The 18,310-nt window shown below is 51.4% G+C and overlaps 6 protein-coding genes across 6 annotated transcripts; 4 read left to right on the top strand and 2 right to left on the bottom strand.

Moving 5' to 3' along the window:
• Positions 1-2,554: 2,554 nt before the first annotated feature.
• BCR38DRAFT_119571 (uncharacterized protein) lies at positions 2,555-6,594 on the top strand. The gene is made up of 2 exons (XM_040853458.1): positions 2,555-2,958; positions 3,048-6,594. Exons 1-2 carry the CDS (start codon positions 2,717-2,719, stop codon positions 6,469-6,471), a joined length of 3,666 nt encoding a protein of 1,221 aa, XP_040709921.1. The 5' UTR covers positions 2,555-2,716; the 3' UTR covers positions 6,472-6,594.
• On the top strand, positions 6,500-7,351 carry BCR38DRAFT_119580 (uncharacterized protein). The gene has a single exon (XM_040853459.1). It carries the CDS (start codon positions 6,718-6,720, stop codon positions 7,237-7,239), a length of 522 nt encoding a protein of 173 aa, XP_040709922.1. The 5' UTR covers positions 6,500-6,717; the 3' UTR covers positions 7,240-7,351.
• Positions 7,352-8,645: 1,294 nt separating this feature from the next.
• Positions 8,646-9,710, top strand: BCR38DRAFT_414596 (Intradiol ring-cleavage dioxygenase; the record flags this gene model as incomplete). The annotated part of the gene is made up of 1 exon (XM_040858950.1): positions 8,646-9,710. One exon carries the CDS (start codon positions 8,646-8,648, stop codon positions 9,708-9,710), a length of 1,065 nt encoding a protein of 354 aa, XP_040709923.1.
• A 1,521-nt stretch (positions 9,711-11,231) lies between these two features.
• BCR38DRAFT_402665 (vacuolar membrane protein) lies at positions 11,232-14,939 on the bottom strand. Its single transcript, XM_040857776.1, has 7 exons — positions 14,797-14,939; positions 14,479-14,730; positions 14,296-14,415; positions 13,579-14,220; positions 13,295-13,528; positions 12,908-13,243; positions 11,232-12,860 (listed from the first exon to the last, which is right to left on the bottom strand). The coding sequence occupies exons 1-7, from the start codon at positions 14,809-14,811 to the stop codon at positions 11,514-11,516; spliced, it is 2,946 nt and encodes a 981-aa protein (XP_040709924.1). The 5' UTR covers positions 14,812-14,939; the 3' UTR covers positions 11,232-11,513.
• A 1,436-nt stretch (positions 14,940-16,375) lies between these two features.
• On the bottom strand, positions 16,376-17,435 carry BCR38DRAFT_490743 (uncharacterized protein; the record flags this gene model as incomplete). Its single annotated transcript, XM_040864561.1, has 3 exons — positions 16,376-16,909; positions 16,966-17,184; positions 17,352-17,435. The coding sequence occupies 3 exons, from the start codon at positions 17,433-17,435 to the stop codon at positions 16,376-16,378; spliced, it is 837 nt and encodes a 278-aa protein (XP_040709925.1).
• A 109-nt stretch (positions 17,436-17,544) lies between these two features.
• BCR38DRAFT_414599 (uncharacterized protein) lies at positions 17,545-18,226 on the top strand (the record flags this gene model as incomplete). The annotated part of the gene is made up of 2 exons (XM_040858951.1): positions 17,545-17,895; positions 17,954-18,226. The coding sequence occupies 2 exons, from the start codon at positions 17,545-17,547 to the stop codon at positions 18,224-18,226; spliced, it is 624 nt and encodes a 207-aa protein (XP_040709926.1).
• Between the last annotated feature and the right edge of the window lie 84 nt (positions 18,227-18,310).

An 18,310-nucleotide genomic window follows, 5' to 3' on the forward strand; every position in this document is an offset into this window, starting at 1 on the left:
GCTCGATTTTTTCTTTCTATGCAGAGCAATCAGACGACGGTGAGTGATGTCGACAGAGCGTTTGCCACTGCACCGCATGTCCCCGAAAATGGTATGATGTTCCCCAGAACACGGAATTTATTTTCTAGAAATTTACCAAGCGAATGATCGGTTAAGCAGCTGGCTTTCCGTCCCAACTTTGAAAGTCATTTCCGTCCACCGTCAATTGAAGTTCAGGGTGTGCTTGAATAATGAACGGAGTATACTAGTCCTAGTCGAAGGTGGACTGAGCTGAGTCGAGTCCCGCCGTACTTATCGTAGTATAGAAAGTCGACATGGTCCAATGCTCTAGTGCTATTGACCGGTACCGCGGTGTCGTTTCAAATGCTAGTACAAGTATAAGAGACGCGCTGTAGCCAACTCTTGTGCCATGTTAAAGAAGGTCCCGGTTGTACCGTGTAACACGCTGGCTGGACGGCGTCACTGTGTCAGGCTTCAGAAAGTCAGACGCCACCAACCCTGAGGCACTGTGAGATAGCAATCCGATATTGTGACGGCTTCTGAACCTTAGCCATTCTTGTACGACGTGAGTGGTCTTATTTTTTCGTCAGTCCCATGTCGGCCGACATGGCACTAACAGACGCCGCTGGCAGCCGAACAAAGGACGAAGAGGCAAGTTTGTCATGTCACTTTCCCTAGCCCAACCTTCTCTCCCTGGTGCGGACGCCGACCCAAGGACACGTCTTCCAGCCTGATGATGTACGGCAGACGGCCAATTCCTTTGGGGGCAATGTAAGGTTAGGAACCCGCGTGTTATGTACGAGTACCGAGATGCTTCTGTCTGAAAGAGTGGGACTATTGCAGCAGCACCCAAAACCGGTCCACGGTACCAGTGAGTGATGCATGCATGCATGTTGAAATTTCTTCCGGGTGCTGCATACCTTGGAGCCCGCGACGATTTGCCTCCGCTGCGTCTGGGAATTTTGGTCGTGCTGCGGTCATCACTCATGCTCGAGGAGGGGTTATATATTGCTCTCTCTATATGTACCTACCCAGCATAATAAAAATCAGTGTTTAGTGATGTTCTCCGTCCAACACAACATTGGCCTTTCCAAGACCTCCAAGCCACGTCCAATCAAGGTCACGGTAGCCCACGGGCCCACACCACGATAAGCTGCCCAGGCCCTGGTGTTGTTGTAACGTTCTCAACCACTTTATTTTGCACTATTGTCGACGCTCGGCGCGCTAGGCACTCAGAGTCCTAACCAGTGATCTCCATTTCCGTGGAGCCCTTTGCGATTGCATGGCCGACCCCATCCATCCTTGTTCGCACCAACGAAAGACCCCTCCGTCGACGTCAAGTATCCCCATCGTCCGAGCTTGCGACTCAGCACTCGACAGCGTAGGAGACTCCCGTTCGTGTCTGTTCGTGTAGTCGGTCGTCGTGGCCAGAAGCCACACTGTGGGAGCGCATGGATCATGCCGTCGTGCTTCTTGAACTTTCGACAGCAACGTTGATGGAATGTGCTCGATTTACTCAGAAACACAAATCTCTGGCCCGTTCATCGTGAAGTACGCCTGGTGCAACAGCCCTGCGCCGTAGCGACCGTACGTGGATCTGCACAATCTCGATAGAATCTGCATTTTGCCCTGTACGAAGCATGACAAGTGCAGGGCTTTCCAAAGTATCTATACCAGACACCAACAGAATCTGCATTAAGGACCCCATCACTGCTACAGTCACATTGGAGTGGTTTCTTATCAGACGCTCATGTCCATATGTACCAAGCACAAGTTGGTGAGATGTGAACTTGATAAGTAGCTTGAATAGTTCTCGAAACCTATAATAGCATGGTGGTTTTCTACACTAGAACCATAGCTAAGCCCTTTCTAGTAATTTAGAGATACATCTACTTTCGAGGTGCTGAGTTAGTAGTAGTCGTGGCAACTGTATTAGCATAAATATAATATTATATACTAACTTTAGATAATATACCATATTATACTAGTTTACAGCCTTACGGCATACTAGCGTAGGGTACAATAGTAGTAAATAACTTTTTATTATACTGCTTAGCCAATAGCATTGTATTATTATAGATACAGTAGTACCGTAGATATAGGAGTAGGGTGATATAACCCGTGCTATGAGAGGCTACGCCAAACCGCAGCAATTGAATCCGGCGCACAGTGCCGCACTTGTGCTGGGGTCTTCCAGTTGGGTCTTGGGTAGGTGGTGGAAGGTGGGCCCCAGTCAAACACACCTTACCATAGTACATAGCACCGGATCATTAGCCCGCCGCAGCCAAAAACCTCCCAGAGGCCAAGCGTCAGGGCTCCACCGCGCCAGAATCTCAGTGGGCTGCAGAACGGTCGCTCTTTCGTTCATTCGTGCCACCATTCCTCTCTCCATCCGTCGTCCCACCTACCACCACCAACATTCAAACTCGCCGGCGCCCACGCCCACGTCCACGTCCACGCCTGAGCTACTTCTTCCAAACCACGTCCATTGTCACATATCGCTGCAGCACAACTGGCGCCGTTTCAGGCTTCGTCCACCGCTTTCCCCCAACTTGCTTCTCGCGGCAACGATATTCTGAATTGTCCGTCTGCCGCTCTCCCAGACTCGAAGCCTCAACTACCCGCCTCGTGCCCCGACGCGAGACCTCGAGATGTTCCGGCGACCCCCAGCATGACATGACGGGACCAACTCGACTAACCCTCGACCGCCGCCAATATGGATGCGCAACCACCCAAACAACCTCACCCGAACCCTCACCAACTCACCACCGACATCCCTCCTTACCTGACTCCCCGGACTGCTAATAGTACTCCAATGTCCTCGCCGGGACTTTTTAGCCCCTCGAACCCCCGTCCAAGCATGGCCCTTCCCATCCACGCTGCGTCCGATGCCTCTACGCCGGCGGCGGCCTTGAGCAGCCCGTATCTGCACCCGTTGCAAGGTCACAAGGTCCGAGAGTGAGTAAGCCCGGCAATTTTTTTTGGCTGTCCATGTTGCCTACGGACGTGCAGTCCCAAGGGGCATTAGAGACTGACTTCTCCTGTAGGACCCACAAAGCACTCGTCGACCTCGACATGATGACAGGGCGGAAACTCATCAACCAATATGAGGTTATCGAAGAGATCGGCCGTGGCATGCACGGCAAGGTCAAGCTGGCACGGAACCTGGAAAACAGCGAGAATGTGGCCATCAAAATCGTTCCCCGGTTTTCCAAGAAGCGCCGCTTGGGCAAGGTCATGGCCATGTCCCCTCAAGACAAGACGAAGAAGGAGATCGCCATTCTGAAGAAGATTCGCCACCCCAATGTGGTTGCCCTGCTTGAAATCATTGACGACCCGGAACTTAAGAAGATTTATATGGTCCTCGAGCATGTTGAGCTGGGCGAAGTGGTTTGGCGTAAGAAAGGGCTCCCCTACATCTGCAATGTCGAGAGATTGCGTATCGAGAAGGAGATGAGAGGGGAGCAGCTCAGCGAAGAGGAAGAGCAATATGCGCAGACCCTGAAGCGGAAACACGCCATCAACGAGGTGAAGAGGGCAAATATGCAGCAAAAGCAGCATGGCCCAGACCTCTGGAGTATTGAGCACGGTGCCGCCGAAGACGACGCCTTCTCAACTTGGCTGGCTAGAGATGGCGATGGGGCATTTTCTTCGTTCTGCGGATTTCTAGACCGGAGAGAGAGCTTCTCCCAAGATCAGTCTGTGGGGTCCAGTTCCCGAGCTGCGACCCCGATACCCTCCGAGCCTGACATCTCGTCAGTGATTGCTGACGGTGGAAGCGATATTGAGACTCCTGGACCCCTAAGATCAGTGCCGGGTTCGTCAACCGTTCTCGAGGGGACTATGTACGGGGCCTACGCCGAGGATCCAGCGTTTCGTGGTCGGTCACCCAGCATGGCCGATTCCATCATATCGCACATGTCGTCGGTGGACTTCAACCCCCAGCCACACGACCCCTTTGCCGACGACTTCTCTTATGTGCCCTGCTTTACCATCGATGATGCACGTGATACCTTCCGCGATACTGTCTTGGGCCTGGAATATCTTCATTACGAAGGTGTCGTTCATCGTGACATCAAGCCCGCGAATCTGTTATGGACCAAGGACCACCGTGTCAAGATTTCCGACTTTGGCGTATCCTATTTCGGCAGGCCAATGCGGGATGGTGAACTTGATGAATTTGTTTCCGAGTCGGAAGCTCGCGACTTCGACGACGATCTTGAACTTGCCAAGACTGTCGGCACCCCCGCATTTTTCGCTCCCGAGCTTTGCTATACAGACCTTGACGGGGAACAACCCAAGATATCGGAGCAGATTGATGTATGGTCGCTAGGTGTAACGTTGTACTGCCTGATATTTGCTCGCATCCCTTTCATGGCCGAGGACGAGTTCCAAATGTTTAGGAAGATCGCCAAGGAGGAGGTCTTCATCCCGCGCCGCCGCCTCCGACCCGTTGATCCCCAGACATACCCATCATCCATCTCGCTCTACAAACGTGTGAACAGTGCACCGTACCGCGATGATAGCGATCTTGTGTACGAGGATATCGATGATTCCCTGCGTGATCTTCTGACCCAAATGCTCACCAAAGACCCTGAGAAACGCATCAGACTGAGGGCCGTGAAGCGCCACCCGTGGGTCACCTATGGCATCCCTCACGTCCTTGCTTGGATTGACGATACAGACCCATCACGACGTACGGAAGGCAGGAAAATTCAGGTCGACGAAAAAGAGGTTTCGCACGCCGTGGTACCACTTACGTTCCTGGAAAGAGCTCGGTCTGCCGTGAAGAAGGCTGTTGGCAAGGTGATTCATCCCCGTGCTGAGAGGATGGAGAGTCATTCGAGAATACGGGCTACTAGCAGCGCAGCCAGCTCCACCGTGGACCTTCCCTGGTATGGGGCCTCGACGCCGCACCCTCGGGACGCTCGAAGAAAGAGTATCCGAGGCGACGACTACTTTGCAAACCTCCGGGAAGGGTCCAACGCCGGGGAACATCCCCTCTCGCAGAGCGTGACTGCCAGCCCGCAATGGTCCCCCTTGGATGACGACCAAGAAGAGTCGGTTTCGGTAGGCGGAGACATAAACCGACCCAGCGGATCTGCAAGTGCCAGTGAACTTCACTCACACCCTGAACTTACAGATCGGCCGCCATCGAGGACGTCTACATCATCTGGGAAAGCCATCCCCCTACGCCACACGCGCACGCAATCGATAACTAACGCCTTTCTTGCACTAACGCCGGCCTTCCCAGAATCGCGCACCAGCCCTTCCACGCCGGCTCTCGGCCCTTCTCTCTACGACGACCCGATCGCTGCCCTGCGAAAGGCCCAGGACATGAGTGATGCATCACGCTCTCGGTCGGTGGATCGTGGACTCTTCGCAAGCTCCGATAAGAGAGCCGAACCGAAGGTCGCCCTGAGCACGGCCATCGCCCCGGGTAATGTGGAATCACCTAGGAGAACGATTCATATCCGCGGTTCGAGTCATGCCGCCATAGAGTTTGATGAGGAGGAAGCTCGTACATCGCCCGTTTTCTTCTCCCCCAAAGCTATTCGAACCTATCAGCATGGTCTCCCAAAATCGGAGCCTAATTTCCTGGACCGGCAATATGAATCTCCGGATCTCGACAACCGCCCCCTGACAGCACATCGTGTCCAGCAGATGGAGGGTAGGACCCCACCGCCGCGGGTGTACAATTCATCAACCCCTGAATCATTTGCTCGAGCACGCGAACAGATGATGCGTCGTCAGCATCGCGAAGACGAGGAGCGCAAGAAACGACAGCAACTGCTCTCATCTCGCCCGGATCTGGATCCTGCTTACATCCCCTGTCCCCCTTCTCCCGACGATGACTCGACTAAGCATAGGCCACCAACACCGACCAGGTGTGATACTGGCAGAACGGTCATCACAACTAGCCCCGCGTCTTTCGACAACATTGTGACTCCCCTGACCAGTCCCAGTGATGTGATGAGCCCGATTAGCATAGCAAACCTCAGCAGTAAACAGGACGGCTCACAAATATTCCGTTCGGACCCATCTTTACCCGCTCTGCTGAGCGGTGCTAGTTCAGTCTCTGCGGATGCCGAGGGCGACTTTCTTCTCCTCCCAGGCCTTGTCGATCGCTCTTCCCTCCTCGATACAACCGACTCCCTGACGCCTCCGGCACTTGCTAAAGAGCCTGCCAATGAATTTCCGCTGGTCGAAGACTTGGAGATGGAGCACACGCTTCGTCTGCGACTGAACCAGTCGCCACATGGACTTGGGCCGTCTTCCATCTATTCCTCTAGAGCTGTGGAGGACGATGATGACGATAGCGACAGCGATGAAGGCTTGGTCATGGCGAAGCCTAAACGGGTTGCGCCACCTAAGGATCTAAGTAACATCACGATACCGAGGCGGAGAGACACCCAAACAAGTGTCAGCAGTACAGAAACAGCAAAGAAGATTATCATGAGAAGTGACTAGACACGTCCGTCTCCAATGATAGAACTCCACTTGGAACTCGTGCACCATTTCATTTGCTTATCGGCGGCAGTTTGCGCATTTTCAACAGCATTTTCCTTTTTATCTTCAATTTTAAGATCAGCACATATAAAAAACAAAGACAGCATGCATTCGCTTTGGAAGCTTCGAAAGAACGTGTGCAGATCAGATGCTGCTCAAAAACTGTCACATATGTGGCTTAGCCAGGGAGGCAAAGTCTAGAAATCTATGGTCACAATTCTGCACACTAGTTATTTTGGGAAACATTTGAGTAGTCTTTTTTTTTTGAAAAAAAAAAACCAAGCGAAGGACCCCCCTTCTCTGTTTCGGGGGGCTCTGTTCGGCATGTCAGTATTATTGTGGGAACGGAGCAATGATAGGATGAGAGATCAGAATCGGGATGAGAATGATGATGGGACGAGAAATGTATGCGGGCCTATGCTGTGGTCATCCAAACTTGACCATGGCTCCGGCAGGACAAGACTGGTTGGGAACGGAGCAGACTATCTCAGTAGCCAATCCTATGGATTCGTTCCCGAAGCTTTCGGCCACGCTGCGTTTCACACGAGCAGGCGTCATAGAACTTCAGATGGATATCATCAGCATATTGTCGGTCGGTTCTTTGGATTTGCTGAGTTGACGGAGAATTTCCCTTCGCGGACAGGGATCTCCTTTGATGCTCGAACCGGACTGGTGAACCGCAAAGAAGTCGGTCGGGACAGTTGGTTTATGGGTGGCAGTTTGTGTTAGCGCGCGGTATACCCGCTGATAGACTGGTTGGCATTCGACGGAGTTCCACTGGGATTTTTAATCAAGAGCGTGGTTGCCTCATCAAGTTGGAATCAAGTTGTTCCTATGCACCTTATCGTGCTGTATGTTGTGGATGTCGTCAGGTTGCGATGGGGCATTTTCTTCTGCGCTAGCTTGACAGACGGCACAGCGTCCGTCGTAAGTACATTGACGACATATGCTCTAAGTCGGCCGCTTTCATATTAAACTCGTCCCATAGTCAAGAGAAATCAAAGGTGCGAACGATGTCCTTGATCATTCCACCAATATCGAGCTTGCCGGCCTCTTTTCCTGGGGTTTCGTTTTCGTTCATCTCTTTACTTCTAACGAAGACAACTTCCCCCCGCGTCCCCCCTTGTCCACTTCCAGGGGTTGGACGACTACATAACCAATCAGATCCAACAAATGCGCAAGCCCACTTTACTACCCGTAATCTTCAACTCCGTCTTCAACTCCGTACTCAACTTAGTCTAGCACATACTGGGGTTTCAGGGGTCCCAAGGCAACGACACTTGGCAGCTTACGCAAGCCTATTTCGACTCGACCCGGGCATTTTGGAAAGTCAAGGTCCGCTATTGGATGGCTTGCCGGTTGGTTTGCATAACAGCAGGTTCCGTTCGTCTGATGGGGCCGAGAAACACGGCAGTATGCAAGTTCGTCGACTAGCCTCGGGGTAATTGGGAATTTGGTGTGGTTGGTTGGTTGGCATGTTTATGCAGCAGTCATCGAGTTGTCCAGAGCTGTTGTGACATGCACAGACTGCGGCCAAATCATCGAGACTTTGCAGCATAGTGTTTGTAACTACTGGCATAGGCAGGTAGTCGCAGTGTTGGTCACCATTACAGGCAGGCAGTACACACTCGGAGGCTAGACATTTCATCGCCTACTACAATTAGGCACTGGTGGTACCTGAGCGGCAGTTTTAGGCTCAAATCCTTTCCCTGCCATCGCATACTATCTGCCCAGACTCTATCTATCATGGCGAATATATGACAGAATTTGACTCAGCCCACGTGCTCTAAAAGGGGAAGTCGTGGACATTCCGACGTCTCCCACATCGGGTTGGAGTCTCAATGGGAAGCTTTCTGCCCTGTAGCAGATGAGAAGGTGTTAGCGCTATCGCGAGCTTTCTTAACACTTGACTTTGTCAAGCTTTTCCACCACTGAGGTGACGGGTATTGGATATTATCCTACGACCCGGACGCGCGTCCGGCACCCAGTGGGCCGCGGCTGGCGAAAACCTCGAGCTTTGAGGGTATATAGGTGAGGTTTCGGTTCACAAGCAGGCGGTGTCAGGTCTTTCATTCAAGCTGTCACCATACTGCCTTCACTCAACGGAAATCGAACAGTTCAACCAGCCTGGAACGATGCTTTACCTCTCCCAATTTGCCATCCTCGGCCTAGCCACCATTTCCCTAGCGCACCCGGGCGAGCACCACAGCCGCAACGACATTCACGAACTGGCCAAGAGGGAGTTCAAAGTCGCCGCCCGCCGCGGCCTTGAAGCCTGCGCCGGTAAGCTCGAGGCCCGCGGATACCATACCGAGGCCGCCTCCCGCCGGGCTGCCAAAGTCGAGACCCTCCGCCACCGCCGCGGCCTTCTTCCGTCCAACAGCAACAAACGTGACGCTGTCGACGTCGACGCCAAGTCTCACCTGTCGACCGCTGGCTACACCTTTGATACCCCTGAATCGACCCTCTTCGCCAGCAACGGCACCTGCATCCTGAACCCCGAAGGCGAAACGGGTCCCTTCTACGTTAAAGGGGAACTGATCCGCGAAGACCTCACCGGCGGGGAGCCCGGGGTTCCCATCACCATCGAAGGCCAATTCATCGACGTCGAGACATGCGAGCCCATCACAGAAATATGGTGGGACGTGTGGAACTGCAATTCCACCGGTGTCTACTCAGGGGTCCAATCCATGGGTAACGGAAACAGCAACGACGCGAGCAACCTCGATAACACAGCCCTGCGCGGCATCGGCAAGGCCGACGAGTACGGGGTCGTGACGTTCGATTCCATCTTCCCGGGCCATTACAGCGGTCGGGCGACGCACCACCACATCGTCGCTCATCTCGACGCCACTGTGCTCGAGAACGGGACGCTGACGGGCGGGACGGTGGCGCATGTGGGACAGCTATTTTGGGACCAGGATTTGATTACGGCGGTCGAGGCTACGGCACCGTATAATACGAATTCGATCGCTGTTACCGAGAATATCGATGATCGGGTGTTCTACACTGAGACGGATGGGACGGAGTCGGACCCGGTGTTTGAGTATGTGTATGTTGGGGATGAGCTGGCCGATGGGCTGTTTGGGTGGATCACGATTGCGGTGAATAGTTCGGCTACGTATGACCCTAAGTACAGCTTTACGTTAACGGCGAATGGGGGTGTGGCGCAGGGGGGTGGGACGGGGATGAAGGCTTGAAATATTCATCTAGGCTGCTAGGTTTGTGAGTTAGAGAGGGTGAATAGGGGGCAGCAATTTGGGTTCTTTCAGTATACATACTTAACGTTCATCTAGGTAACATAAAATGCTTGTGTTTGGTGCATCATTTGGTACGTACCTGATTCACCACGAAGTCTGTAGGGAGTTTCGGCGTCTAGTGACCATTCCGTGTGGCTCTATCCCTCTACCTATCAGTTCACTTATGTTGGTTCGAAAGCGTAAACATGTTGGTTGGCCACTTAAGTGTGCTCAGGATGGTAAACGAGACGTTGGGTGCCTGCTGGAAGAACAAAGAAACATGACACCTCAAATCAGGTATCGGAATCGCCGATGGGTTTCTCAGTATCCTTGATACCAATAAATGGAAAAGAAAAGAGTGGCGTAATGAAGTTGACATTGCAAGGTAGTAAAGGAAGGTTCGCCAGTACAAGGGTAGGGTCCCCCGTCTCATGGTGTACACGGGCGGATATCAAACATTTGACTCCTTGCCATCTAGCGCACTGAATAAATACAAAGTTGAAGTTTCCAAATCGACCGATGGCTGCTATATGCGGTACAGACAAGGCACCAATTACTCTTTGTTGTGAAATTGTCAGTACATACCAAGCTGTAGGAGCTTATCGACATACCAAATAAAACACAAATGATAATACGTGGCATCTAACTTCACGTGAGTGCTTGTCTTTTCATTCATCATTTATAGTATTTTACAGCTAGGCAGGCCAGTCACTAGAAACTCGCATATTGTCATCTGTACTCGAGTCGCCCCCTCCCCTCCTTCCCTTGCCTTCCCGTCCGTGCCGACTTTCCTTAGATTAATATGAATTATTTTACTAGCTCCGAGTATCCGTAGAAGCAGGACGAACCCTAAGTCGAGTCTCTTTACATACACCTTCCAGCCGACGTTGGTACCCTGAAAATCTGCCGGCCTTGTTCAGTTTCAGGAGCAAACCGTGGAGCTCAGGTTCCTCGACAGAAGATATAACGAAGCCTTTCGACGTAACTCGTCAATACACACACTGTATCTGTCCTTGTCCCATAGAAGAATTATATAGCTGAACCATGCCGGCAAGTAAACATGGGTAATAGACAGCCGGATATATGTCAATGTTATTTACATATAACAGGAGCCCAGCAGTCCCGTGAATCCAACCGAACATGGCCTTAAAACACCAAGGATCAAAATTCGAACAGCACAAACCGGTCTACGACTTAGTAACCAGACAGATAAGTCAAGGTATGGAATGGAATCAAATTACAAAAATGGATTTGGGAATAAGGTGGGAAAAGAGAAAAGAAAAAAAAGAAAAGATGGGATAACCGGTCCAGGAACCCAGACCTGGGACTTGCGTACCACCCTATGCCGCGTATAGCGTTGGGCGCTTAAGGCCGACTACTCTACCACTGACTTAACCAGCCTTTCTTTGTTTGTTGGAAAGCAGCGCCCTTAAAATGCCTGGTATGTTTGACACCCTCTCTTCGCATGGCACTTGTAAATGTGGCTTCTATTCACTCTATTTTTGTTTACTGTGTTTTCCTGTCCTTCTATTTTCACTACCTCGGTGTCGAGCAAGTCGTTTCCGACGGTTTCCTACCTTCTCACCTTTGCTGCCGCGAACCACGGCACTTACGCTTCTTGGGAGAAGCTCAAACAGATACAGTTGTCGATTTCGAATTCCCTTGACCTTCGGATTGCTTTAATTGTATGTATGCATGCTGTCAATATGTCCATTCCGCCTAACCCATATAGGGGGTGAGTCTGTCTTTGCTACAGGACCCACGCTAATCAAAAACTGAGCCGCCACCACTCATAACCCCCTGCCCGAACCACTGCGCCACAGTCTTAAACCTGTCATCCCCCTTACCCTTCTCCAGCGCGTCCTTAAACACATCATGCCGACCCGCCCTCTCATCCTGGCTCTGTTTCATGGCCCTTACCGCCGCATTGCTATTAGAGCAAACGGGGCACTCAGGTTCGCTTCCGTCACCTCCCGGTTTCAAACACCGCTGGTGGAAGCTGTGCTTGCATAGGAAGTGGACGGCGGGCAGCTCGAGCGCGGCGCCGCATCCGGGACACCGCTGCGCTTGGAAGACGGCCGGCTTGGAGCCCAGCTCGGTGATCTCGGCGCGCTTCTGCTCCGTTTCCTTGCGGAACGAGTTGATTTGTCGGCGGTTTCGGGCGATCTCGCTGCGCTCGCGGGAAATGGTCTCTTGAAGGTACGGTTTGATCATGCCCATGGTTGCCACTGCGTTAGCGCCGAGGGTCTGGATCACTTGGAGGGGGGCCATGAGCCCATCCTCGTCGATGCGCTTAAGGACTTTGGAGAGTTCTTCTGGCCCAGCTTCCTCAAGGACCTTGGAGTCGGAAGTGAAGTACGCCAGTGCCGCAGGGTACAGTTGTGGCTCTTCGGGGCCGTATTTTCGCAGCGCTTTGATCGCGCCCCTCGTGTCTTTCGCGCTTGTGTAAGAGCGGAATATGTCGAAGAGCAGACCTGATTGCTCCTTGACGAGGGTTGTGCCATCGTGGAAGTCGGATAGATGGGATAAGAGAAGGACGTTGGAGTTCTCTATGGGAAGGTCGCGGCCGGAGATGAGCTTCTTGGCTTTAAACTCCCATTCCTCTCGTTGTTCGCTTTTCTTGCTCGCTTTGTGGAGGTACATCTCGAACAATGTCGTGTATAAATCCGACTTGTCTGTGTCATTCAAGGACTCTTCCTTCAGACATGCTTCCAGGAAGACGATGAATTCGTCTGGATGGTCAATGAATGACGAAAAGGCTGTGCGGGGTGCAGGTGGGTTGTATTTTGGCGATTCTCCCGGTGAATCGGGATCTACCAACACCTCGGAGTCGCTGACAGTCTGAACATTTCCCTGTGTAGCCGGGCTAGCTATAGCAGAGGTGTTCATGTATGGTAAGGGAAGCAGGTTTGACAGGTTCTGCATGGCACTCACGGTCCCTACAGCTAGTTCTCCGAATCTCCCGCCCGCTGCGGATGGAACCTCGTCAATTTTCACCATGTGGATTTTCGGCCTATACTTGCCCGTATAATAATCAATGAAGATCTGAGTTGCGTCTTTCGGGCAATGTTCCAGGAGGACTCGGGCGTATTTCATCAAAGCTGGGTACGCCTGTTGCAAATTAGTTGCTGCCTTCATGACGAGATTCCAATACTGACCGCTTCAGGATCAAGGTGCCATATGAAATCAAGGGCATCGTTGTAGTTCTTAGAGTCTTCGACGAGGATATCGACGACCAGATCACTTTCGCCATGCTTCGTCGCGAGGTACGCTGCTTGTTCGAAGTAGCCGCCTTGCCTGCACATGGTGATTGCCGTGTCTAAGTCAAACTTAAGATCGTCTTCAGACTTGATGAAGTGCTCCAGCTTCTCGACGTCCTTGAGCTTGGCATAGCAGTTGAGGAGTAATGTGGTGTGATCAGAAGTTGCCTTGTGGTGTTCGTGGAGCTGTTCTAGGTACATGATGAGGTTATTTACTCTTTGGGTGTCAAGAAACTACTTCTGTCAGTCACTGATAACACATTGGGCGGACGGAAGTCTTATTACCTTGCGGATAACTTGTGACGGTTCCGTGTTGTCGATGGCTTTGATGTACTGGGACATGGCGCTGTCATAGTCGCTCTTTTGGTAGAGGTGGTCTCCATACTTTCGGTAGATAATATTCTGTTGTTGTTCGTCCATGCCAGATTTATCCGCCAACTTAAGCGCCAGAGGGAACAGGCTGCGTTGGTATAGCAGTTCGAGTCTCTGCTGGAGGGGCTTCTCGTGGTATCGATTGATCTGGCACCTATTAGTCTCAAGGTCTCCATATTGGAACATCACTATCCTACCTTCCCGTTTTGCATCAATATGAACAGGTCTCCCCAGACTTGAAACAGAGCCTGAACTTTGGATATCAAGGACTCAGAGTGGGCAACTATTTGTAGCACTGGGTCCACCATGGTAACTGTGGATGCATTGAAAAGAGCCTCAGTATTGGCACCTCCAAATCGGCGTCGAATGTTATTTGAGTCGCCATTGCTTGACGCGGAAGGAGGCGAAACGAGAGCAACATAATCTTGGTATGTTGCTGCTAGAGTCGTTGTGCCATCATTTGCGAAACAGAGCCCTCGACCGTCCAAGTTGTAGTAGTACACTGCATCGTCCCTGACAACGATGATGTCACCTGTATTCTTGTTGAGCGTCATGCAACCAACTGCGCATCCCGAATCCTCTAGCGTCCTTGGCGGTTGTCCCTGGCCTTTCCCAGATATCACGAGTTTCAGAAGTCGCGCTGTCGTTGCCACAAACAAAGTAGTGATTCGCGGGTCTGCAATGAACTCGACACCGGTGATAGGTTCCTCGGATTCGTGTACTACTCGTTGTCTCGTACCCCGGTCATGGATCAGGTCGCCTCGGATGACCGTAACTGCTCCATTTGCGAAGCCCACAGCAACTTGCGACAAGTCATCAAGCGCCGTAAAAGCGGAGATCTAGCATCCTGTGAGCTCTATGCTCCGCATAGATGCTCCGCATAGAAGCATCCTCATCCCGGAAAGCACACTCACGGGAAACTGCTTCCTTCCATTGTGTATGTTCAGGGTGGTCAAGCACGTCGGCAGCCCTGTCTTCTTGACCGGTTTATCTAGGGCCCAAACTTTCAAGACGGGCTCGTTGCTTAGATCTTCCTGTTGCCAATCAGCTATTATCATCCGTTGGCCACCTTGTTATGTATGATACGGTGTCCATACAGCGACTGTGACCAGAAAGCTTGTCCCCTCAACCTGGCGCATATGGGTGATCCTCCCCGTGTCGTGTGCTTGGAAGCTCCGAATGATCTTCCAGCTCGGGCCAATTATTCGCACATATCCCTCGTGGGTTCCCAGAAACAGGCTTTCGGAGCCAGAACAAACACTCGATATGTCGTTGTTCTCGAAGAAGGACCGGGTATCGTCATCGCCCAGCTTGACCTGGCTGACTTCAAAGAAGTCGAATGCTTTCCACTGTGGCGCGTGTTAGTTCGGAGCTCTGTGGAAGATGCGCGTCGGCATGGGTGGGGCATTATGTACTAAAAGCAAGGCCATGGTAATGTTTGCAGTCAATTCGGGGCTTATCTTGGTATCATGGCGCTGATGAAGCTCCTTGTCGGGCGACGTAGTTGTTGAGGCGGCCTTGTCGTCACCCACCGCCGAGGCCTGGAGAGCAGTGATGTTGCTTGGTGCTTGGAGCTAGCTCGCTCGCTTGTGTGGCTGTGCTGTGTGGCTCCATATCACCTCGATTTGACGTCTTGCAGCGCAATTGGTCACTGCCAACTCAATTGAGCGGTATTGTCAAGCTCCCTCATCGTAAAAAAAAGGTTATCAAGGTCAGGTCATAGATATTCCTGTTATGCTATCTCTTTATGCCTTTATTCTGACTTGAAGTCTTCTTTGCACTTTCCATGTTCCTCATTCACCATTTACACCCTTCCTGAAGGAACCTACCCGGTACCACTCCAAAAGGGGTGACCTAGCAAAAGCTCATCCGTAACCCTCCATTCATATAGTAATCTTCAAACCCGGTCTGATCACATTACTCTAGATTAGATGCTAACGTTCAGTTACTGGCATCGCTAAACGGCCGTCACTACTTGTTCCGTCATCCAGATCATTTAGTGTTAAAGCAACATGTCGACAAGGGCATGAAAATGGTATTAATGTAGTTTTACCTGAAGTCATGGTGCTACAGTCATTCCTATTATGTAGGATTATATCCTGAAAACAATGCTACAAGGCGACTACCAAAGTGGCGGTCATCAACCATCTGTCGTCGCTCCTTTTCCTCAGCTACCATAACTGTGATGACTTGACAAGTAGATAACTTTGCTCCAAAAGCCAACCTCTTTCAAAGTTTGAATACCACCCCTTAACTCGGCGTTACTGTTCCCCCCCACATTATGAAAGCAGACTACTACCACCACGAAGCAGCCCACTTTAAACCCAATACTGTCAAGAGCTTGCCGTCATTAGCAAACGTGTCCAGGAGAACACTACGCATATCACAAGGACGAGCAAAGTCAAGCATCTCTTCCCTCGACCCGCCACGAGGCTCATATCAGTTGATCCCGGGAAGACCTGTTCCCTCCTCTCTCATTACACATGAGCAGCAAGATTGCTCACAGTTCCAGGGCTTCTGGTTGTCACATTGGCTTGAATGGCATGAGATATTGATGGGTCAAGAGTTGGAGATATCGTTGCCTTTGAATACAAGAGGATATGCAAGTTTCATGACGTTCCGTCGAGTACATATCAGTAGTGCATGGGACCTAAAACGGCAATCGTAAATAATATACTCGGGAAAATACATGTACCAAGCCGTTTCTGGATGGTTCATGGATCAATTGGTTTATTGTCATTTCACACTTGCATAGGAAGAGTTTTGTTCAGAAAACATGTTTGGTTGCTACCAACAAAATTTAGTATTAGTGCTTTTTCATGAAAGCAACGATGCAACTCCACTGCCCTCCCGCAATGGGTATCATAATGCAGTATTAGAAGGTCTGCCCATCAGACCTCAATCATTTATACATGACTCATCCATTCATCAACCAGCCCCTACCAGAAAGCAAACCCCGAAACCTCAAACACCATAGAACTTGGAAGTGCTCCCTCACAGGAGGAGAGCCAGACCGGCAGCGGCAACAAAGCCAAGCGGGGCAGCAGTGCGATGGGGGGCACCTCCACCAGACGAGGTGGTAGTCGGGGTACCGGTGGCATCACTTGGGTTGCCCTCAGTCGAAGATGGGTTGTTATCGCCGGTGGCACCAGAAGTAGTAGTAATGGTGGGCGAAACATTGGTTGTGAGGGTAGTACCACCCGAAACGACCGTGGTGGGGACCGTAGCGCTACCACCTTCGACAGTTGAGAAAATAGTGGTTTCGCCGACGGTGCTGACGAGTGTAGTGTCTCCGGAGACGATGGTCGAGAGGATATCCGACGTGGTGATGGGCACAACACCACCAGTGATCGTGGTTGAGCCAACAGTGCTAGTGATGACCGTGTCGCCCGAGCTGATGGTCGTCAGGATCCCCGAAGTAGTGACAGAAGGTCCAGAGCCGGTGTCAGAGCCACCCGATCCTCCGGTGGCGACGGTCGTGGGACTGGCTGTCGCAGTGATGGTAGCAGTGGCAGCGGCAGTCCCCGTCTAATCGAGTTGTCAGTATAAGGTGTCAGCGTTGTCATGGAAAAACATCAACTCACGGCAGTCCCACCGATACCGCTGATGGCGATACCAGCGTTGGCACAGTAATTGACGCCGTAGTCCTTGACGGTCTGGGCATCCTGGGTGCTGCCGCAAGCTTGGTCTGCACAGTCTCGAACGCCGTACAGGAAGTCAAGGTTGGAGCAGAGGCACTGAGCATCGGTGTTACTGCAGCCCAGATCAGAAGCCTTTGCTAGCATGTTGGTAATGCAGGTAGTCTGGACGAAGCAGAGATATTGTCAGTCTTGAGCTCGGAAGTCCAGCATAGGAGCATTGTGCAGCAAGTGAATCGAAACCATCACTCCATCACTGAAGCCTGAGCTTGCAATGGTAACGACATGTCGATGATTTGCGCCAGCAGTGATGGGAAGAGTTGTCAACTTACACCGCAGGGGGGGAAACCGTCGGGGAGGTTTTGGGCCGCAGTTAAGCCAACGGAAGCGCCAATGAAGATGATGGAGTACTTCATCTTGAATTGCTTGAAGACCGGTGATTGATTGATTGGTTGTATCTGGAGAATCGAGTAAGAATTTGCTCTGACCAAAAATGGATGCTCAAAAAGCGTGCAAAATGAGAAGATGCGCCGAGAACAACTTGTCTTGGGTGGTGATGCTTGCAAGATGATGGATGTGGGTGTTGTGGATGTGGATGAGTTTGGGAAGAGAGAAGAGGCGCGTTTTGAGGTTGGCGAAGAGGGCGGGGTTATGTGTTTGGGCTACCTGGTCTACTTTGCGGGAAGGCGTGACGGCGATGTAAATAAGGAAGGCATGACACGAAGTTTTTTTTTGGTCAGGTTGTCCAGTGCGTGGAAGGAGGACTTCGTGGAGTGGATTTGGGGGGTGACAACGTGTAGGGCAGGTACCAGGTGTGATATGCGAAGTAGGACCGATGGGAAAGTGGCAGAGAATAAAATGACCAGATTGGTAAGGGTAAGTGACTGGGAGTCACGGATGGCTTCTGCTGAAGATGTTGCTACATACCTCACAGATCAAGAGAAAGTGCGACTACAAAAGGGTGATGATGCTGCGGGATTCTGCACGGGAATTGACGATGTCCAGAGTTGCAATCAAACTAACCAGGATGTTGATACCTCGAAGTTGGGTGCAGAGCTGGATACCTTACAGTTGTAAGGAAATTGGTGCTGTGGTGCTTGGTGCTGGAATGACTATGAGAAAACTTGGTATTGTTTGGGAGGACAGCCGGCAGTTAAATAATTTTATGCTGGCAGCAGTGCAGCATTTGGGTCATACGGAAATTTGATTCCAAACTTGTTCGACGGCGACAATACATGCAGGTGTACATGGGATCATTTACCTAGTGTAGTATATATGTAGTATTCTGCTT

This window comes from Pseudomassariella vexata (assembly GCF_002105095.1).
Source record: "Pseudomassariella vexata strain CBS 129021 chromosome Unknown BCR38scaffold_24, whole genome shotgun sequence".
In the NCBI taxonomy this organism is placed as follows: domain Eukaryota; kingdom Fungi; phylum Ascomycota; class Sordariomycetes; order Amphisphaeriales; family Pseudomassariaceae; genus Pseudomassariella; species Pseudomassariella vexata.

Bases quoted from the DNA above. Each gene is read 5' to 3' on its own strand.
- BCR38DRAFT_119571 (XM_040853458.1), top strand. From the start codon at position 2,717: ATGGATGCGCAACCACCCAAACAACCTCACCCGAACCCTCACCAACTC. The intron at 2,959-3,047 runs GTGAGTAAGCCC...CTTCTCCTGTAG, and splicing joins CAAGGTCACAAGGTCCGAGA to GACCCACAAAGCACTCGTCG.
- BCR38DRAFT_119580 (XM_040853459.1), top strand. From the start codon at position 6,718: ATGGTCACAATTCTGCACACTAGTTATTTTGGGAAACATTTGAGTAGT.
- BCR38DRAFT_402665 (XM_040857776.1), bottom strand. The intron at 14,221-14,295 runs GTGAGTGTGCTT...ACAGGATGCTAG, and splicing joins ATGGAAGGAAGCAGTTTCCC to ATCTCCGCTTTTACGGCGCT. The intron at 13,529-13,578 runs GTAGGATAGTGA...AATAGGTGCCAG, and splicing joins TATTGATGCAAAACGGGAAG to ATCAATCGATACCACGAGAA.